Genomic DNA, 22,235 nt, shown 5'->3' with positions numbered 1-22,235 from the left:
TGCGAGCTCTACAGAAGGTGTCAACACAGAAAAGAAAGAATATCACCGATGATTTAATATTAACAGTACCAGAGGTGACGTGAAACCGTCCACTGAAACGTTACCCTTTTCAGTCAATAGGTCGCAAAGTGTCTTAAATTCATTACTTGGCACTTATTGAAATTCGTGACGTCGAAAATGGATTAAAAAAGGTGAAGCAAACCTGAGTGAAACAAAATATATTGTACCGACAACAAATGTAATGAAATAACAGCGTCTTTTTTTCTTTTTTTTTTCTTTTTTAAATAACTTAAAATACACTAGAAAAAATATGGTCAATATAAATAATTTTGTTTTCATGGAGAACAAATAGATACAAAGCCCGTCCATACCAAAGTTCGCGTAGAAGAGCTTTCCCTCTCTCTTGGCAATAAGCACGAGGGTCTGATGGCAAACTGGGATAACCATCACCGACTGCAAGGTACCCCAGGTTAAATAGCTATATGTCTTTCAAATAATAATAATAATAAAAAAAAAATCACAAGATTACGTGAATAGATACACCTTTATGAGATAAAATGTAAATGTTTGACAGTCAACTATCAATTCACAAGTTATAGCCAAAATAAACTTTGTTCGTGTGTATCAACATATTTTACATGTACCCAGTACCTCTTATTGGAATTTGCCGTTATGGAAAGTGGTGGTTGGGAATTAAATACTCTTTTTTAAATTATTATTTTTCTTTTGTTTCTTTTGTTTTTGCCCTCAGGACAAGAGAGACCCAGCAAAGGGAGGCACGCTCCGCTCTCCTGATGCTTTCCGCTCCCTTTTGTTTCAGAGGTGGGACAGCAAACGACCAACAAAGATTTAAGAGTGGAAAAGGTAGTGCTTGATCTCCCTCTCTCTTTCTGCTTCCCTCCGAGATTAAAAGCGAAAGAACCCAGCCACGTTTGTTTGTTTTGTTTTGTTTTTTTCTACTAAAGATGAGGGTGAAGTGCAAGTGAATCAAAGGACTCCATCAATGAAATACAAATACATGCAACCCGGAATGCTGCTGGAGGAAGTATCCCGGACAGTTTCCCATTAGAAATTCGCAGAGAAATCATTGTCTCTTTTTTTTTTTTTTTTTCCCCTCTTCGTCGTCGTCTTTCTCTCTTCTTTTAGTCGCTATTCCAGACGTGGTTGTTAAACTCAAGTATCTGATGCAACGTGAAAGGAGGCCCGCCTCTCTTATCAAATTTCTTGTATTAAAGTGAACTTCGCAGAAAAAGGTCAGTTTCAAAACCTGTGAACTTCCCAGCTGCGCGTCTAGTTCCTCTAATTCTTTAAATAAGTATATATCTCCCGTCAGTTTCTCCTCTCCCTCGTCTTTTTTTTTTTTTCTTCTTTTTTTTTCCTCCCCTTTTTATTTAAAAAACCAGCGAGCGAGCCCGGTCACAGCCCCAGGGCGGCGGCGTGTTTCTTGGCCTTCAGGCGGAGGTCGGCGATGCTGGAGTTCTTGCTGGTGGTCTTGGCGGCGGCGGCGGCGGCCACCACGGAGGCGGCGGAGGCGGACTCGGCCAGGGTGGCCAGCGGTAGCCCGAAGGGGGGAGCGGGGAACATCATGTAGGGTGCGTGGGCCAGGTGCGGGTGGAGGTGGTGATGCGCGTGGGCCACGGCGCTGTCCAGCTGCAGCTGCGCCTGAACCTGCCGGGAGAAGGGCGGCGGGGGGGTGTCACGCGTGTCGTCCACCCCCCACGCACCCACCCGCGACCCACTGCCCACTTGCCTGCTGGAAGGGCATCCGCAGCGCGCCCACGTTCACGTACGGGGCCACCCGGCAGGCTTCGAACTGGCTGGCGGCGCCGATCAGCACCCCTGCGGGAGGCAGCGGCAGGCGGTCAGCGCGGGCGAGCCCCCCCCCCCACGCGCGTCCGACCCACCCGCGGCACTCCGCAACCGCCCCCCTCCTCCCCAGTACCTTTGTGGAGTTGGTTTTCTTGCTTTCGGCATTTGGCTCTTCGGTTCTGGAACCAGACCTGCGGGGAGAGTGGGGGGGGGGGGGGACACAGGCGTCACGGCCACGCTGCCACCGCCGCGGGGAAGACGTTCGCGCAAAAAAAAATAAACCCACCGAGAATTAAAAAAAAAAAAAAAAAATTCCCGGCAAACAAAGAAACCCGGCTGCGGCAGGGGCTGGGCTCCCTCCTCCCGGGCAGCCCCCGCTCGTGGGCTCCGAAACGCAAAAGGCAAGGGAAAAGAGTCAAAACATAGAGAAAATCGACATTCGCAGAGTGCTCGTTCCAGAGAAATTACCTTCCGAGACCCGGTTTCGTCTTTCCACATCAGGGTCCCAAAAGACCTAAATCGCCCCCTGACACCGAATACTAACTGGCGATAATGGGTTTGGATGTTTGCACCGTCAGGCCCGAGAAGATCGTGCTCATTAATAAATAAATTAATTAGCTTTATCTTCAAGAAAAACTAAACACCAAAGAGTTTAATGACTCAGTTTTTTTTTTTTGGGGGGGGGAGCGGGGTAATTACTGTCATAAAAGCTTCGCTACAAAGAAGTTTAGGATTTCCCTGTTCCTCTGTGCAGTGGAGTGTGGCACAGAAGCGGAATAATTGTCTCATTATCATGATAATCTAATTTGCTTCCACAGAAAAGGCTGCGCGTTAGACAAGAACACACTTTTAATACTGGAAATGGAATTGTAGAAATAAATTTCCAGAATAAAGTTCTGCTCGCTTAGAGGAGAGAGGGGAGGGAGGGAAGGAGGGAGAGCGCGTCTTAAAACATTCCTGTTTAAAGACAGACCTCTGCACCGCATCTCAGAAGCCACATCGACCAAGCAATCCTCTCCCCACGGCCAAAAAAAAAAAAAAAATTTCTTTTTTGAGGTCTTACTTGAAGAGACAAATATAAACGCGAATTTCCCCCGCCCTGTCATTTACTTCAGCCGAGCAAAATCTGCCCGACAGCCATGTTCGCCCTCAGCCTCCCGCGGAAACGCACGTTCCATAATTTACAAATTAGATGCGAGGCAAAAAAAAATATTATTGCAAAAGCGTTTTCCAGAACGATTTAAAGGGAATGGGTTTAATCTATGTAAATCTCCAAAAGTTATTATGCGCCCTGCGATTTGGCGTAACGGGAGCGCGCATTATGCGCCGCCGCGTTCTTTGTGGAGCAAAGCGCCGGCAGAAGAAGCACCTCCCTGTTACGTTTTTCATCGCCAAGTTGAAGTCCAGCAACTTTGTTTTCTTTGGTTTTGTTAAGATTTGCTGGGCGTGAATAGGCGGAAAAAACGGGCGAGGGGGGGAAATGAAGGGTCTTTTTTTTTTTTTTTTATGTCAGTGATGACAAAAGCTGCTTATTATTACTAGTTTTTCGGTTCGACGTGACCGCTCTGTCTCTGTCCTCACCCTACTAGATGCAGGGAAACCCCTCAAGGATTGCGCGCACGGCTCGGTGCAGATGGTGGCCTACGAGCACAAAGATCGAGGGGGAGTATCTGTTACAGCAATACTTTCTAACAGCTGCAGATGTTAGGGGCCTAAAACCACTCCATGTGTTCAAACAAATAATGACCATCATTTTCTCTTCTTTTATTATTAGAAGGGAAATACACCGGAGCAGCTACATTTGTTCTCGTTTGAGGAGTTACCTTCCTCCCCAGCCGGGCAAAGCCTTCCTCACTCTTCATCTCATCCTGACAAAACTCGCAGAAACCAGCCCAGGCACCGATTCTGAGAAACTTTGGGAGGGCAGCCCGAGGTTAAAGGCGCAGGTTAAATCAAAGGAAGCTGCGGCTTCTCGGTATGGGAGAACGCTTAAAATAGCCTGGTTTTATTCCAGACTTTTGTATTTCATAAATCCGAACAAAGCCGGTCTGTGCACCTCACTCAGTTTTCCTGCCGCTTCCCTCAAGATTTAAGAACTACGACGAGAAACGGACTGTAAATTTTTTTGCACTTAGCAGTTCCTAATTTAGTTTATGGTCGCTACATCTATAAAGTTAATTGGTACGTCCGCCCGGTAAGCCCTGCGCCGGGAGCAGCCCGGAGAGGGACCGCAGCCCACGCCAACAAAATCGCCGTTGTAGCTCCTGCCGAGGCAGAGACGAAATAAACGCAGAGATTAAATAAAACGCGACGGAGCGAGGGGCAGGGAGCCCAAACCACAAGAAAGCCTGGGGAGGTGATTTCACAGATTTTTCTGGGTGCAATTCGGCGCGGGCAGCCCCCCCCCTCTCCCTGACAGCCTGTCTCAGGAGCGGCGGGGACCGGGCACGGCCGGGTTTTACCGAGCTGGCCCCTTCCACCGCGCACACACACCCACGCACACAGGCACCCACGCATCCCCGCAGCCGGTCACGGCCTGGCTACCTGCACCCTGGCCTCGGACAGCCCCAGCCTCTGGCTCAGCTCCTCCCGCATGAAGGCGTCCGGGTAGTGGGTCTCGTCGAAAAGCCTTTCCAGCTCGTTCAGTTGCTCCAGGGTGAAATTCGTCCGGCTCCTCCTCTGCTTGATTTTCGTCTGTCCTTCGTCTTCCATTGCTTTCGCATCCTCCTTGCGGTCCTTCAGCTCTGGGGAGACTGGGCACGACACAGGCAGTCAGACAGGCCGGGACGGGGGACCCCGGAGCCGGGGGGGGCTGCGCAGGGTGCCAGCGCCGGGGTGGGGGGGGATGCAGCGAGGACGCCGGAGCTCAGCCCCCCAGCCCGCCGCTCCCCTCCGGCAGCCGGGGGGAGTGGGCAGGAGCCCGCCGGGGCTGGGGCAGCGGGGCCTGTGCGCCCGGGCCGCGCTAGGCCCGCCTCGGCCGCTGCCTTTCCGGGCTCCGCCGCTCGGCTCCGGTAACGGCTGGCGGCGGGGAGCGGGGCCCGGCGGACCGCCTCCCGCACCCCGGCAGCCGCCGGGAGGACCCGCACCGCGCCGGAGGTCTCCAGCCCCGCTGCCCGCCCGGGGGGAAGCGCAGCAACAGGTCCCCGCTGCGCTCCGCCGGCCAGCGCGGCCCCTCCGCGCCCCGCGGTATTTTCTTTTCCTTGTTTTAATTTTCTGCCAGAGACGCGCCCCAGGACGGACCGCGGGGGACCCTGCGCGGACCCCCCCGCTGCCCGCCCGGCTTTGCCCCGGCTGCCGGCTCCCCCCCCGCTCCCCCCGCGCCCCGCTCGTTAGCATGAATTTGTTAATTAGCCCTTTCCGGGGATGCTGCCGGCCGCGCCGCGCTCCGCTTGTCCGAACAAAAGGGCGGCAGCGAACCGCGGGTCTCCGCGCAGCGATGGGGACGGGCCCTGCCCCGCCGCCTCCCCGCAGCTGCCGACAGCGGCGGACGGCCCCGCTCCGGGCACCGCGGCCATCGCCCCGGCGCGGAAAATACGCGGAATAACCACGGGGCATTTCTGAAGCAAGCCGCCCGGCAGGGCCGGGGCGCGGAACCGGAGATGAGCGGCGGCAGCGCAGCCCGGCCCCACGCGTGTCCGCGTCCGCTCAGCCCGCGCTGCCGAGACCCGCGGGAGAACGAACGGGCCCGCGTGCCCGGGCTTTCGTTGGCAGCGCGGCTTCCCGTGGGATGCTAAACAGGAACAGATCGTGTTATGAGCAAGTTAAATGTCCGTTTAAATATTTTAATATAAACTTCGAGGCTGGCCGCGTATTTCCCGAAATTGGGAAAACATGGAAAGCCGCCCATCAACGCTCATCGCAGCCTGCCCACGGGCGCTGCCGCTGCCGAGCCCCTTCCACCCGCGACCGCGGTGCGTCTCGCCCGGCGCGCGGCCATCGCCCGCTCGCGCCTCCGTTCCGCGCGTACCGACCCCGACGGGGGAAGGGGAGGGAAAGCAGGGGGAGCCCCCGGTGCCGCCGTTACCGTCGCTGAGCTTGGGGGTGGCCGCCTCGGCGGCTCTCTCGGCGGCGGCGGCGGCGTCGGGCTCCCGCGGCGGGGACCGCCCGCCGCCCGCCCGCGCCGCGGGGCTGCCCGCCTCGTCGCGGCCCGGTTCCGCCGCGGTTCCGCCGGTCTCCCGCGGTCCGCCGCCTCCGCGCAGGGGCCCGCTCTCCAGCACCTCGCGGTAGGTGATGAGCTCCTTCTTTTCCTTCGTTTTAGGGTCAAACGATTTGGAAACAAACGCCGTCAGCTCCTCCATGGCTGCGGCTCAGGGGCGCGCTGCCCCGGCTCCCCGGGCGGGCATCCACGGGGCGGGGAGGCGGCGGCGCCCCGGGCCGTGCCGAGCCGAGCCGAGCCGAGCCGAGCCGAGCCCAGCCGTGCCGCCCGACGTGCAGGGCTCTCGGGGTCTGACAGCGACGCCGCGATTGAAGTGGCACTATTTATACTTTGCAAAGCCTGCCCCTTGTTCCCGGCGAATTACCTCCCCTCGGAGCTCTGAATGGACCCCTTCTCCGCCGCCCGGCCGCGCCGCCCGCCGCGGGGCACTGCGGCCAGGGCACCGCCGGCCCGCCCGCCCGCCGCGCGCTGCGCCCTAATTAATTTAATTAGGCGCGGGCCCGTGCGCGAGGTCCCGGGCGAGCGCGGCGCGGGAGTGGGGCCGGAGCTGCGGGGGAGTGGCCAAGGCGCGGGCGGGGGGGGGGGGCGCGCAGGCTCCGCGCCCGCGCACCGCCCCGCGGGGGTCGGCCCCGGCGGGGGGTGCCCGGGGGGCAGAGGGAAGGGACGGTTCCCCGCCGGGAGCCCGCCCGGTACGCAGCGCCGGGGAGCCGTGGAACCGTCCCCGGGCGAGCGGCGGGGGAGCCGGAAAAGTTCCTCCGTGGACGCCCAGACCCACCAAATAAATTACCGGCTAATTGACAGTGACAAATACAGCCGTATCATTAACGTTTTCTCACACGGCGAATTGAGGCGTCAGATTAGAGCGAATTACGCTATTTATTGCTAATATTGTTTTTCCTTTGTTGTTTAAATCCCATTAAGAGAGCACTTTTGTTGACAGAAGTCGTCTCTTTTACACCTTTGCTCGAATTCTAATAAATTATTCCAAATTGTTTAACTCTTGCTTACGTATTGATTTTTCGTTTGACCTTTGGGAAGATGACTTTACATAAAAGAGCGTTTATTTACTCGGGCAGGTACGGTACCGAGGGTGGAATTAGCATTTCTTCAGATCCAATTACACACGCCTCAGCCGCGATAGGCAACGATTTACCGTTGCTCCGTTTCGGGCAGCAGCGCGGGTCGAGCCGCCGGTGAACCGGTCCCGCTTGTCCCCGCTCCGCCCCGCGCGGCATTTTCGGTACCGGGGGGGGGGGGGATCGGACAGCAGGGTCCCGACGGGAACGCTGATGGTCAGCGGCTCTTCCATCCTTGTGTTTCGTTTATCCTCACGCAACACTTCGCAATTCCCGTGACGGGGAGCGTGTGCTCGGAAACTCGCGTTAAACTAACCAAATTCGTCAAAAGACGGAATTAAGCGTAGGGATTAAATCGTTTCGTTGCGTTTCTCGCCGTTGCCCGGAGGAGGCTGAGCTGGGGACGTGCTCACCCCGCGGCTGGGGCGCTCCCTTCCCCTGGGCACAGCCCGGCCCCGGTGCGGTGCCCACGCCGCGGGTGGAGCGCTGCCCCTTCGGCCACGGGGGCGGTTCTCAGTTCCGGGAAACACCGACCCTCGTTAATCACTTCGAGCTGACACGAGAAACCCTCCACGCCGCTGTCCCCGTGGAGCCCGTCACCCGCGGGGGAGGCGGACCGCAGCGTGCCACGGCACTGTGCCGGTAAGTCGTTGCGGTTGTCACCGCGCTGCGCCCGGCGCAGACAGCGCTCCGTGGGCTGCTGCAGCCGCCCGTGGGCAGCGGAGACCCCGACCCCGGGGCCGCACGCCCCTTCCTGCCCGTCACGCGTGGTGCGTGGGGGGCTCGCCCGGCCGGGGCGGCGAGCGCGCCTCATCGATTCCTCGGCGCTCGGCGGCGCTGCCTGGCCGCCTGGATGAGCTCGGCGGTGGCTTGCTGCTGCCTGCCCGCCGCCCAGGAAGGCGCTGAGCTCAAACCGGCAGCCGCGGCCCGGCGGCGCTTTCGCTCCCGCGGCCCGGCCCGGCCGCCCCGCCGCTCAGGTAACGTGGCGGGGCCCGGCGGCGAGCCCGCCCCCAGCAGGGACAAGGCAGGGCGCAGCCGGCCACCGCCGCCGCGGGGGCCGGGCGCGCCCTGAGGCCTGCTGCTGCTCGCCAGGGCCGCGGCGCGCTGAGGGGACGCGCCGGCCCCCGGGTGGCGGGGTGGGAGCGGCGGCGTGGGGCCGGGCCGCACCTGACCAGTGTTGCCATGACGACGCCGGGGCCACCCCCGGGCGCGCCGCCGCGGCCTGGCCGCCCCGGGCCGTGGCAGGGCCCCAGGACGGGCTCCCGCCGGGCTGCGGGGCTCGGCCGCCGGGTGCTGCGGCTCCAGGGTTGTTTCCTCTCCCGGGTCTCCCGCCCTGGCCGCGGGGTGGTCCCGGCGGTGCCGGGCTCGGCTTCCCGGCGGCCTGGCGCTGCCGTGCGCTCCGGGGCAACGCCGTGACCGGCTGAGGAGTGCGGTGCGGGGGTGATAGCCCCGGTCACGAACGTGTCCGTCTCTTCTAGGAGTAGTCTCTCGCTGCGTGAGCGGGCAGAGGAGCGTGTACCCTCTGGTGCGGGGCAGAGCAGGAGCAGCGCGGAGAGAACAGCCTTGCCAAAGACCTTCAGCTGCCGCCGGCAGCGCCCAGCAGCCGGCTGGGGAGCAGAGCAGAGCCCGGAGGGTGTTTCTCCTGACTCCGGTCGGATTTCCCCGGTGCAAACTGGCACGGAGCACTGGGAACTGCTCTCTCCCCAGTCTTTTCCAAGTCTCTTTTGCCTCCCGCTGTGTACTAGCAGGGCCCAGCTGATGTGAGCAGGGAGCACGTAGTGTCTGTAATGGGTGTTACTGTCCCTGGCACCTGCCCTTGGAATCCATTTCATATTTTGATTCCTAGGATGATAAGAGGAAATCTTACTTTCCCAGCTCTTGTCTGTGAAAGTGTGGGTAAAGAAGGTATGCGATTTGGTTTCTTCTGTATCTGATGTTCTGTTTCTAGCAGCAGTTGTTTTAGGTATTTTCATTTTATAGTTCGGCTAAATACAATTCCGGGTGCTACTTTTTCAGACATGAATGGAACTTTTTTTTGAACAGTTTATCTGTTCTAATGATCTAAGATGAGTTTTAAACGTTATTTTAAGTGGTTCTGCATGATCCTATATGCCATGAGTGAGGAAGGTATTTAGAACTTGATTTAAAAGAAATACCAAAAGCTGCATCATAAAGTTCACATAAACTTAATTGGTCTGTAAGCTTATTCTGAAAGTTGGTTACTTGGGAGAAATGCTGATTAATTAATGCTGTTAGTGAACTTACATGCGTTGATCTAAAATAGGAATGTCTGTAGTTCTTACTGCCTTCAAGTATGGAAAATGTAGCTATGTGGTGGAAGGCCAGTTTGTAGAATTAAGAATTATTGAGCAAAAGATGGCTTGTGGAGGCCGGCTCGCAGGAGATGAGCACCGTACTAGGGTTTGAGGTCTTGGTTCAATTCTCCACTTTGCTCTTGGTGTCCTCAATGACTGTGGGGGTGTGATGTCTCTTTGAGCCTAGTTTTTCCCACATTTAACTTTGAAATCTAAAGACTTGAAGCTGAATTAAGGAATACTATTACTATAAATTGTTCATTATTTTGAATTGAGACAAACTTTCTTCAAGTTCAAAATTAATGATTTTGAAAAATACTGTTGATGTTATTGTCAAAGAGGACATCCTTTAAGTAACCAGAAGACAGTGTTGTGGTACGTTTGGTGTCTGTGGATTCTTGTTGCTGTGGGAGAGACTGTAAGAAAGTAACTCAATTCCTGTGATTCTTTGATCTCTAGACTTTCTTCTGAGGTGACCAGTTATGGTAGCTGTCTTGGTAGATGCGATTCAGGTGTTCCTCCCGTAGTCATGTGGAAACTTGGCGAAGGGAAAGAGGCACCACTGCATAAGTATGTAAAATCAACAACAATAATTCAGGTTGCTGCCCTCTTAAGAACAGCCACCTTATTGTCTTTTCTAATCAAATCTCTTCCTCTACTGAGAGCAATTTTTCTGAACTGTAGAGCAGGGAGAGTTTCCACATCATTGTAAGCTTGGTGAAGGTAGATACAAAGACACTTTTTGATCTGTACATGCAGATAAACTGCCTGAGAGGGACTTCTACCCTCTGCCTGTTTGTGGTTTCCCTGTCTTGGGGAACAGCGCTGCCATTAGTAACACTTTGACTCCTACTTATTAGCTAGTCAGCATGTTTGTTGAGGACTTAGAATTCATTTTACCTCAGATAGCCTTGTTTCCTGGCTGAAGCTCATCAAGTAGCATCTCATCCTGACTTGTTGATTCTCTCCTATAGATGGACTTGCACAGTTCAGTAGGAAAGAAGGGGATACTGAGATGGTTGCAGTATGTTTTCCATCAATGTCCATATAATGGGTTAGAATTTCTTAAAGGATCTTTTTTGTAGAAATGCTACGTAAACTGCGCAGGTGGTTAGTGATTATTGCAAGTCAAAGTCTCTTAGTGACTAACAAACATAAATTGTTTGGATTTGATGCTGAACAAATGTGGAGGTTATTTTGTCTTCATCACTTCTGGCATATTACGGTAGCTAAACATTGTATTGTTTAATTGGATGCTGTGCTCAGTAATGTTTATTGCTGCAGTAATGTTTACTGGATAACAGCCTCTGATTAAAAACAACCAAAATATATTCTTTTCTTACAATCTGCAACAGTAAATACAATAATAATTTGAAACTCATGCTTGAAAATATGTATTGCACACTTGAAGTAATTCTAAAAAACTATGAAACGAGATTGAACAAGGTCAGATCAATGAATGTATACTTCTTACTACATTTGAAAGTGTACCCTACTCTCTTTGAACAGGTTTTCTAGAGAAGTCTGTCTGTTTCTTATGTCATCTATGTTTTCTTTACCTTGTTATATGCAGGGTGGGAGGTTACTTAGCTGTTTGCAGGTGAGCTTGATAGCACTGTTTGTAACTTTGTCAAATGTAAATAGTTGGTTTGAAATGTTTGATGTTGGTGTTTCTCTTGGCAAAACGCATGTATGAGAATATGCACTTCGTTTGCATTTCAACCAAAGTGTTGCAGCATCAATTTTCAGAAACCAGACTTAAACAAAAATTAACTATTAAAAAAACAAAGGCCTGGAGAACCTGTCTTTTAGGTACTTCAACATGCCTGTGCTCCAGAGTGGGGATTTAAAATTTATCAGGTCCAGCTGTTAGTCATTCTATTGAAAGCTGTTCAATTTCAGACTAATTGCAAGCCTTCAAAATGTTGAAGTTCACAGATATTCACTAGAGTCTTTACTTAAGTAGCTGATTAATTTGACGATACGTTCCAGCTCAGGCTTCAGTTGAGTTTCCATGTAGCTGCTGTAGGTCCTCGTATCTTGAGACAGCATCTTCTGAATTCTCAGTGTTCCTTTGCTGTTTGACCAGAGTAGTTTGATCGAAATTCAGAAGTGGGTGAGATGAGAAATTCAGAGTGGATGAGAACCACGCAGGCAGAAGGTTGGGGCTGGGTGATGGAAAAGAATGAGCTGTACTGATGTGCTGGTCAGGAGACTGTCTCCCCAGAAACGCCTGGGATGTAACCCAGGTTCTAAGCTCATCTGAAACCGTTCATTTGCTGTTGGTGCTTGTTAATATGCCTTTCCTTCCTCCTCTTCTCTTCCTCCTAGTATTGCTCCATAGTCAGGATAAAAGCCTCTAGTGTCTCGCCAGGCATTGAGAGCCCTATCTTCCACAGTGCCTACACATAAAGAGGGGTTGGCAGAAGCGTATCTCCTATTGCAAAGACATATGGCTTAACACTTCTGTCTGAGAAGTAAGGGTAAGGAGCCTTAAAGATGGGATTCCCCATAGCTATAAGGGTGAATTCTCTTAGGTCACTCTGTTAACTCTATGGTACAAGTTTTTGTGGTGGATCTACAGACTTTGTATGGAAACAGCCAGGTAGGAAAAACCCATGAGATTCAGCGTATGATGCCCTGTAATGAGTCTTAATTTTTTCTGTTTGCCTTTTCTTCCCCCCCTCATTATTTTGCTAATTAAGGTTCCCCGAGTGATCTTAGTTCACCTCTGCGCTCTGTAGGTACTGTTATACAGTCCTGTTTGGAAATGGTCTATGGACCACTGCTGACCTGCTGGAAGAACTCTTCCATCCATCAGGCTTCAGGTGGTGTGAGCAATCAATGCTGGCAGTCCCTTTTCCCAGGTCTGTTCAGGAGGATGGAGGGAGCAGGCAGTAGTCAGGGAGAATACTAACCTGTTACAGGTCTTGGTAATTGACTGCTCTCAAGTGCTGTGTTTATAGGCGGCGTCTTTGCAGTAAAATGTGTCTCGTGTACTGAAGGGGTGGTCTAAAGACCCTGGTGAAAGATAGTGCCTGTCAGACAGGTTTGTCTGTTGCCTGTGTATGTTCAAGATATCCCCGTAGGAGACAGCTACCAGGACTCGGCTGCATAAGTTGTTCTGGGATCAACAGTCTGCTTCTGGCAACCTCTTTTCCAGTGGAAACTCTAGAACGTGCAGGTCATCAGTCACCCATGTGCCTTTGTCCTGTCGCTCATCCATGGTAAACCCAGTGCTCCTGGAGCTCCTGAGGCTCAAGTACGTGCACGTATGCTGGAGGGTTGCCCTGTAATAGGGAAGGGCCATGGCATGTAGTTCTTTTTTGGTCCTGAAGACACAAAATTGAGATTTATGTAATGTGTTTCACTAGTTTTATATGCTGCTTAATCCAATTATATGTCCAAATGGGGAAGAAAGCTGATGGCAAAAAAAGGAAGTTAAACAACAGACGACATATATGTTGAAGTGTAATGTTCTGGCTCATAATGATATCCATATCAAGTGGTGAAGATCTCGGCAGAAATGTCTTTCGTACTTTTTGTTTCCCTGGTCTCTTTCATTAATCTTGCTTCATAAGCTGTGGTCTGTGAGCTTTTAACTTAAAATCCGTGCATTGTAGTTTCATGTTCTGAGCAGTTCTGCTTATTTTAAGTTTGAGATTCAGGTTCACGTTCATTTGAAGATTGTTCTATTGGTATATATTTGAAGAGCTTTATTTTACTGTTCAATAACTGTTAGTAACTTGGAACTCTGTAAATCTTTTACTATGAGGGGAAAAAATAAAATGACTGCACAAGATGGTGTGTTGATATAAATTGGCATTCCTCTACAGAATTGTAATTGAAGTCATAGTTCCTTAAATGAGATGAAATAGTCTGTAAAGTACTGTCTCTCTCTTTTTCAAAATCTGTGTGGAATAAACTTTAGTAAGATGGTAGAAATAATTTCATTTAAAAAAGAAATTCTCTTGCATAGCGGTTCATCCTCCTAAAATGTTGCTGGTTTAGGTGCACAGAGATTTGCTGTTTTAAGTTGAATATTTCAAAAATGCTTTGTTTAGATTATTAGCTAAAGGACCAGTTCTAAAGTGCTGAAAACAGAAACTATTGAGAAGTGAAGTAATAGAGGAATCTACTGCAGGAAAGCTTAGTGACGGCTAATTTGTAGGCACTCCTGGCTGCAGGAATGGAACTGATAGCTCCGAGTTGTGTGCTGAAGAGCCGTCTGCAATCCACAGGGACTTGGCTACATAGGAATGAGTTTACGTAGCTACTGTTTTGATTGTGGCAGTAAATGAACTCTCGTGAACATCAAAGAAAATCCAGATACATAAGGGACTCTCTTGTATTTTACATTAAACAACTGTTGGGTAAAATATGGAAACTCTCCTTGAAGTAGATGCCAGGTCCAGAACTTGGCGCTTTCCAGGAGGATGTCCCTTTGACTCTTGACTTGTGCTTGCTGTAGCTTCCTCGCCCTGGCTCCAGGCATCTGACAGTCTTTAGGACAAGCTTCAGCAGTGTGGGAAGAGCGTGTCTCAATTTGACAAGCGAACCTGCATCTCTGACAGTCTTCAAATTCTGTCAAACTCAGCATTGTCTGTATATTTATTGTACTTTGAAAGTGGCTACCTGGAAGGCTCCCTTGGGAAGGTTGGTCACAGTACACTGACTTGGCAAATCCCATGCCTGCTTGGGTGTTTAGATATATCCCTGTAGGACTGTAGCAAGTGTGATTGTGTGCAAAACAGTTTTAGCTGTCTTGGGAACTTGAGGGTGAAAATGTAGGGTTAAGAGACGTTGTCTGTGGAACTAAACATGGGTTTTCTTTTTTTTTTTCCCCTCAGTCATGCATTTTGACTGAAAGGCCTAGCGTAATCAAGACTTGTATTTGCATGTAAACCTTTTGTGAATTTAAGCATAAACATACTTAATGGAGAATTTCTTTTTTGTTCTGTTTTCAGTCTCTACCGTAGGGATTAGGGTCTGCTGCCTAGGTGATAAAAGGTGTGAGGAAGGGCAAAAGTTTCTATGCAGAAAATGAACAATATTTATGCTAGAAATGTGAGGACCTGTAATATTTCAATGTTGGTTAAAGACAGGTGATATTGTGGCAAAATAGATCTGTGATCTAGCTGTTGATATGAATTACGAGTTCCTGTTTTCCCAGTGCAGAAGTAGCTAGGGAGCCTTGAAATAACTGTTTGTTCTTGGGAAGAGGGGCAACTACTAACTGCCATTAACTGAAGTGAGTGTGAAGAGGGGTCTTGAAGTCTTGGGTGGATAGGGCTGATACCGCTGGGACAGAAAAACAGTTTTAAAGCAATATGTGCGTTTTGCAACCTGGAAAGTCAAGAAGTACAGCATTTCTTTAATCGTGAAGCAATGAAACTGATCTCTTAGGATTTCCAAATGAAGATGATAGTCTTTGCAACAATTAAATGAATGGCAGGCTTCCCAACCCTCCATTTTTTTTCCAATCTGTTATCAAAGTCTGTAAACATTGTCCAAGTAAACACATTGGCAATCAAGAAACATTTCTGAAATTTAGTATTTATAGGTCTGATTTTGGAGTAAAGCAATTTAAAGTTGAGTGGATCTAAACTGAGAACCAAAATCAACCTAACTCTAGTTTAAATTAACTTAAAAATAACTTTCTAGAATTTTTTTTCTCAACACATGTTTGAATTATGACAAGTAGGACAAAAATGTACATTATTTTAATTGCACAACCTAAAGACACATGAAATGAGTCACATCAATAGCTGAAATCAATAGACTGCATTCTATTGATTATGTAAGTATTATAGATCTTAATTTATAACTATAAATTAAACATATTAAAGATGCTGTACTACTGACTGTGTAGCATCTTAAAGTGAAATATCAGGTATTAGAAGTATCTTACACGTTACTCCCCAAATTTCTGAAAAATTAATATCTAAGGCAAAAATGTAAAAATAATCAGTGCATTTATCTGTTTAAATGGTTGTGAAATATCTTTTGTGAAAATTCATAACAAATATTTGATACCATAATAAATTAATTCAAATTTGCTGACAGTGTAAATTTCAAGTTACTTGGTAACATGGATTTGTTGACATCTTATATTAAAATCTTGATTTTTATTTTTGCATGCAAACCAAATTTTCTATTCACGTGATAACTTTTAAAATGGTATAATGATATGTTTGTTTATATATGCACACACACTAAATATTTTTTTATATATATAACAACATGTAATGTAGACACGAGACTTTCTTACAGTTTAGAATTTTTGTTTTTACGTAGTTTAAAAATGGGACGTCGCTCCTCGGACACAGAAGAAGAGAACAGAAGCAGAAGGAAAAAGAAACACCGCAGGCGTTCGTCTTCAAGTAGCTCCTCAGACAGCAGAACATACAGCCGTAAAAAGTCTGGAAGGAAATCAAGGTCAAGGTCACGGTCTCGAGATCTACAGTCTCGTTCACATTCTTACGAGAAAAGGTGCATTTGTAGTAATTTACTGTCTGTTGCAGTTGCTTACAAATCGAGCTCTTTCATATTATGGCAGAAAGCTAGAAGTGTTTGAATCCAATGTGTCATCAGTTCTAGGTTGGAATTTTATAGCAAAGTTTGCTCTGAATCTTGGAAGATGTGGCAATATTTTCACCTACATTTAAAGAAAAAAACAAAACCACCACCACCACAATAACCAAAACGCCTTCCCCCCCCCTCCCCCAAGAATACAAAACCAGTGTATGTGCAGATCCAAAGGTAACTTCCTTATCAAAACAGACAAAAACCAGCCAACTAAAATAATTCTTCCTTTCTCCTCCTTTTAAATAATGAATTTGGAGTCTCTTTTTGGAAATATAATAGTTCATACATTAACATCAGTTTGAAAAGAAGTTTCATTCAACTATAGTTGACTACTTTGTTATAGTATAGACTATATATAGTGTAGTCTATATATATAGACTACTTTGTGTTACTTTTTTCTGTTGTAAAAAACGAAGTAGGTCTTTCCAGACAACAAGGTAGACTTTCTCAATAGAAAGACTTAAAGTGATTTTACAGTAGGTCTATAAATTTGCTGCAACAGCTAGTTTTCACCATTATTCTTGCTATTTTTTATGTGTACAGAATACAGTAGTCAGCCAGGTGTTTAGAACACAGATCATGTGGCTGTATCTACCAATTTTTTATTGATCTAATTCTGTATTTCTTTCATCAGAGGCCCCTTTCAATACCTGACTTTTTTGGATGTCCTGGTTGTGTCTCAGTCTGACTTGTGGTGATCCTGGAGTCAAACTAGTGGTCAATTTATTAATAGGTCAAGCTGGAAAATACTCATTGTGTCTAGCTGCACTGTAAATGTATTAGAAAGTGCTCCTGACAAACCTTTCTTTAGCTGGCAGAAGAGTGTGTCAGTGAGGGGCAAGTTGGCTGGTTGTGGGGGGTTTCTTATTTGTTTATTTCCATCCCCCCTTTCGTCTGTTCCTGCTTAGCATCTACATACAGCCCTTAGGGGACACAGTGGGATGACAGGGGCTTCGATGCCAACAATATGCTGATGACATGCAGCTTTATGAATCTCTTTAGTCCAGTGCAGGCATGGCTATCTTGCAGATAAAAACAGAGCTTGAAGGGAGATTAGAGTCTGGATGAAGACCAGTTGACTTAAATTGAATCCAGAAAAGACGAAAGTGTCTGCTTTTAGGATCTGGCTGGCACCTTTGCTTTGCCCTTAGTTTAGGGCATTTGCTCCTGGCAGTTCAGTCACTATTACACGCTGGGGTCCTGCTGGATTTATTCCTGGCCCTTTAAGAATCAAAAGCAACAGTCTCTAAGATTACTGTTCTTCATCTTCATTTAGCAGGAACATTGCATTCCTTTTTCAGATGAAGACCTGTTCTTTAGTAGTTAACCTATATATATCTTTTCCAGTTTGGACTACTGCAGCACTACTTGTACGTAATACAGCACCCTTTCCCTTGTGCTAGACAAGTACATATCACATTGACTGCATCCTGAATTACAGAAGTATTTCTATGTGGTGTTATATTTTAATATTAATCAAACATAATAAAGGCCAAAAATATGGAGGTTCTCATAAAGATTGAAATTGTTATTTAGTTAGCTGTTAGGGAGATGGAGACAGAGAGGAAATTTTAAGATTAAGACTTGGAAGGTATCCCTCCCCCAGTTTTGGGATTAGTTGGTTTAATTTATGTATTTATTATCTATTCTTTCACCTTTCTCCTATGTGTATAAGAATTTATTCTCTGAATAAATGAAACAGGGAGGTTGGGTGGGAGGGGAAAGGGAAGATACCCTTCTGACTCCTGACTGAACTCAGGAGAAAACTTCCAAGCTCAAATGGAATAAATTAACACTGATTATTTGATTACTAATAGTACTAAAAAAAAAAAAAAAAAGGTGGGGGGAGGGTGTGTCTATATCAGAGCAGAACAAAGATTGCATGTTACAGAAGTTGAGATAACAAATCTGTAAGGTTAAGGTTATATATATAAAATGTAAACTCTTAAAGACAGGCATTGCCCATGTGTATGTGAATTACTTATTACAGTGTAATAGTGGTATTTGAGGCTTCTACAACATGTTATAATATAAAAAACACAGGTTTTGAATGTCCCTTTTAAGTGAACTGTTAGGTTTTTTGTTGCCTTTTTTTTTTTAAGAAGCAGTAGCATACTAATAGCATGGTTTTGTTTTAGACGCAGACACAGATCGAGCAGTAGTTCTTCATATGGTTCTAGAAGAAAACGCAGTCGTAGCCGATCAAGGGGCAGAGGCAAATCCTACAGGTCTCAAAGATCGAGGTCAAAAAGTAGAACAAGAAGGTAAGATTCTTTTCTAGGAAAAAGAATTATTATTTCTACTGTAAAAACATTCATTTAAAATCTTCATATGGTTACTGAGTTTGCAATATATTAGAGAAAGTGGTTGCAAGTGATTGTCTAAACTAGATGTCACTTAAAACTCTTCCTAATTTGAAATCTCTATGGTGTGCTTTTGATGTACTAAATCTTTAAATTACACTGGTGGAACAGTTGGTTTTGAAGATAAGTTATATGTTTTGCATTTGACCAAGTGCAAAAAACATTAATAGAGTCACCTTGGTTTAACTGTAATAATCTGAAAACTTGTGGATTTTTTTTGATTACTGATTTCCATAACTCCCATGCATAACATTGGCTCCCTGAAGATCAGACTGCACTGTTATTTTATTTTCTCATCTGTATTTCCCTTGGAAAGAGATGAGTATTTAGTTATGCAAATTTTTCTTAATATTTGAGGATATCTATGGTGCTGAAATTTTTGATAAATTGGATTGTGACAAGTAGATATTTTCAACAATAAACATAGTTTAAATATTTAAATCTTAATCAGGTGTTGCAAATTGTATTATACAATCTGCTTCATACTTTTGTAATTAAAAGAAGCTCAATTTTTGTGTGTGTGTATTTTTCAATTAAAAAGTTTAAATAAAATTTATCCCTGGATATCAGAATTACTGTTAGCATTTACTATTGAATTTAAATTAATTATTGAGTGTATCAGACAGATAAAAGCTTTTTTGGTATGTGTTTACAGATCTTCAGCCAGGTAATTTTGTGTACCTGCACCAAGAATTTAGTAAACCATGTTATTTTCATGTACCAAATCAGTAGAGCTGTTGCCTCTAAATGTTGAAATATTGCTGTTGAAAGATGTGAACATTTCACTTTCTCTTATTTGTATTCTCTCATGACTTATTCACAGCTGTTCATTATAATAGTTTCCTGGACACTTATTGCCACAGTGCCTTTGTAGTAGCAGTTTGGTTATTTAAACTGTCTGGTGTCTCTTTGAGTATACTTACCATCTGAGCTGTAGACCCCAGATAAGCTACTGCGCTGTGTGTAGAAATATTCCCGTAAATATCCACTGTTTTGCTAACAAAATGAGTTTTCAAACAATGAAATGTCAAAAGAATAAGGTGAAAATGAAGGTGTTTTTCAGTATGTCAGATACTCAGCATGAGGAAATATGATAACCTGATCTAAAGATCTCGGTTTTATTGTAGTAAGTATAAATTGCAGATCTCATTAGTCATAGTCTAATGGTCATCTTTTCCAAGGGGTTTACTGATGTTAATTGTCATTGGAATATATGGAAATTATGCACCTAAAAACTTTAAAAACATGACTACTGTTTATTTCATTTTGTGCTAGGAAATATTGTATATAGTATTGTATATACTAGCTTTTCAGTACTGTAGCTATGAAGGTATAGCTCCAGGTCACTTTAAATGATATTACTATTCACAGACGTGGTTCTTCAGGGAAAATATTTATAAATAACATCCTAAATTATAACAGAAGAGTCTTTTGGCATGTTAAAGCATAACACTAAAATCAACAGAACACATTGAATCCTTTATTGTAATTTTTTCCAAGTCTGCTCTCTGCTGTAATGTTACACTGAGAAGCCATGGATTAATCTTATTTCTGGAGAAGAGTTAAATAGGTTGCAGAAGGCTGCTACTAGAGACCTGTGTTTTCCCTGTTTGTTAGCGTTGAGGCAGTCGCAGCCATGCTAAATAGTTCCTTTCTTTGCGATCTCAAAATCTGTCTTGTGCACTCGATCGAAGGTATGAACAGCTTTCCTAAGAGGACTGAGTACATGATGATTCTTCAGGCTGGAGGAGAGATCGTGGAGGAAAGAGGGAGTATGTTGGAGGGGTATAAAAAAAAATTAAAAAATGAATGGCATGAAAAGATGATTAAGGAATGAGCATTTCCTATCTTCTCCAATGTAAGACCTGGGGCAGGCATCAAGTGAATGAAGTCAGCTGGTGGCAGATCCTAGTCAAACAAAAGGAGATGGTTCTTACATATTGCATAATTAAGCTGTGGAAGCCCTTGCTGTTGGAGGTTGTGGATACCAGAAGTTGAAATTCATTAAAAAAGCAGCCAGACAAGAAAAATCCATTCAAAGCTGTTAAATGCAAAGAGACAATATTTGTCTTAGGAAATGTGTGTATTTGTAGCGCTGAAGTGGAATTTTCATAAAAATTTGGCATCTGTAATTCATTAATTTTTTTGATTGGGGTGGGGCAACTTGTTTTCATATGACTTTTAAAGGTAAGTACTGAAGAAAACACTTATGTGAACTAGCTAATAAAATGATCAGAAGTAACTCAGGCAGCCACCTTGTGTTAGTGCAGTAGAGAGTGTGTTACCCACATTCTTGTGATCTCCAGCTTCTGAATTGCCAGTGCAGGGAGTAAAATCTACTGACCTACCTGAAAAGCAGCAATATGAGATACAGCAATAAAGTGAAGATCACCTCTATGCTACTTGATTTGCAACCTTACTGTTGTACCTTCAGAGTACCACCTTTGGGATTTGAGCAACTGTGATTCCCCCCCGCCCCGCCAATGGGATTGGGACTGACACCAGAAAACTAGTTTCATACTGGAAGTTGAGATCCATTACATGGTATCTTTAAATCTCTGGATTTGGTTTTGGTATAAGTCATGCAGATGGCACAAATTCTGTATCCCATAATGTCTTTTCTCCCCATAGTCCCCCATCAAATTAAGGTATTTTGTTTTTCAAGGTAGTGAAAATGTTGGTAAAAGTATATGGGGCTGTAATGTAATTTCTTCTAATAACTTCTCTAACATAGGTGTTTTCTTTAAGTGTATGATTTACAGAACTCCAACTGTGTGAGATACTGAAATACCAAGTTTTAATTTGAAAAGTTAGATTTTTATAATGATATGTTTTAAAAATATTTTGAGTAGGTATTGTTTGTAACGTAAAATCATTCTTTTTGTATTGTATTGTAGAAGATAAGAAAACTTGTGCATATTATAACTATTTTATTTTAGATGCATTTTTTAGAGTCAAAAAAGTGGGCTTACTAGTAATGCTATAAATTTAAAGCTGTCCTACAGCAAGATAGTACAATGCAAATATGACTTAATAAGATCACAAACTGAATTTCAGCAAAACAACCAAGATTTACATTAAATTAGGAATTTTAAAACCGATTTAGTTTGTTTTACTGAGCATTTGCTTAATAACATTTCGCCTTCTTGCAATCTTTTTAAAGACAATAATTCGTCTGTGAAATGCAGGCACATCCTCAGTAGAAAAATTGAAAGCAACAGCTCACTTTCTGAAACCACACATATAGTGATATAAAGAAATATTTCAGCTCTACGAAATTTAATAAATCATCCCATTTCCTAATTTGATCATATTAGATGCTGATGTGGAAGAAGCATTTCAAATACCATCTCCTCATTAATATACATCAGTCTGGGGAATAGAATGGAATACTTATGCAGAGATGTCACAGTTACTGTTTCTTAGTTTACTAAGTGGAACAGGTTGATGTGATACTGGGTGCTATTTGTCAATGTCTTGCTAAAATGGTTTGGGTCGAGTTATGGAGTCCAGAAAGACGGCGGCTGATAAATCAAAAGTGGATTGAGTGGACAGGAGGCAGTGATTGATACTGTGACAGGATATGAAGAAAGGAATCTTGATACAAGCATGCATGATATTGAATATGAGAAGGAAAATGGCCCTGGAGTATGGATATTATTCAAGGAAATGAGAATAATAATATCATCTTGAAATTATTGCTGGGTGAAGATTAGGATAGTTCTTATTAGAATATTATGCTTCTCTGGAATGGAGAAACTCAGATTTCATATAATTTCTATGTGGATAGAGTCTTGCTAATATTTTTAGAGTTTTCACTGCAATTGTTCTGCAAGTTAATCGTATATGAATACTGACTTTACATCAGAACTTGTAACGCAAATCTTTTAATTCATGTAGCTTTAAATAGAATTAACCAGAAGATGTT

The 22,235-nt window shown here is 45.8% G+C and overlaps 2 protein-coding genes across 2 annotated transcripts in view; one reads left to right on the top strand and one right to left on the bottom strand.

The window, feature by feature from the left end:
- Positions 1 to 33: 33 nt before the first annotated feature.
- On the bottom strand, positions 34 to 6,107 carry SHOX2 (SHOX homeobox 2). The gene is made up of 5 exons (XM_075157668.1): positions 5,834 to 6,107; positions 4,354 to 4,562; positions 1,943 to 2,000; positions 1,751 to 1,839; positions 34 to 1,668 (listed from the first exon to the last, which is right to left on the bottom strand). Exons 1-5 carry the CDS (start codon positions 6,105 to 6,107, stop codon positions 1,417 to 1,419), a joined length of 882 nt encoding a protein of 293 aa, XP_075013769.1. The 3' UTR covers positions 34 to 1,416.
- A 1,500-nt stretch (positions 6,108 to 7,607) lies between these two features.
- Positions 7,608 to 22,235, top strand: part of RSRC1 (arginine and serine rich coiled-coil 1) — a 174,124-nt gene continuing 159,496 nt past the window's right edge. The window contains exons 1-3 of the mRNA XM_075157510.1: positions 7,608 to 7,683; positions 15,654 to 15,848; positions 18,083 to 18,208. Coding sequence (XP_075013611.1) covers positions 15,661 to 15,848; positions 18,083 to 18,208 — 314 coding nt within the window. The 5' untranslated portion in view covers positions 7,608 to 7,683; positions 15,654 to 15,660. The remainder of the gene's footprint in view (positions 7,684 to 15,653; positions 15,849 to 18,082; positions 18,209 to 22,235) is intronic.

The sequence above is a fragment of the Calonectris borealis genome, chromosome 9, assembly GCF_964195595.1.
Source record: "Calonectris borealis chromosome 9, bCalBor7.hap1.2, whole genome shotgun sequence".
NCBI classification, from domain to species: Eukaryota; Metazoa; Chordata; class Aves; order Procellariiformes; family Procellariidae; genus Calonectris; species Calonectris borealis.
This window is presented reverse-complemented; position numbering and strand designations above follow the sequence as displayed.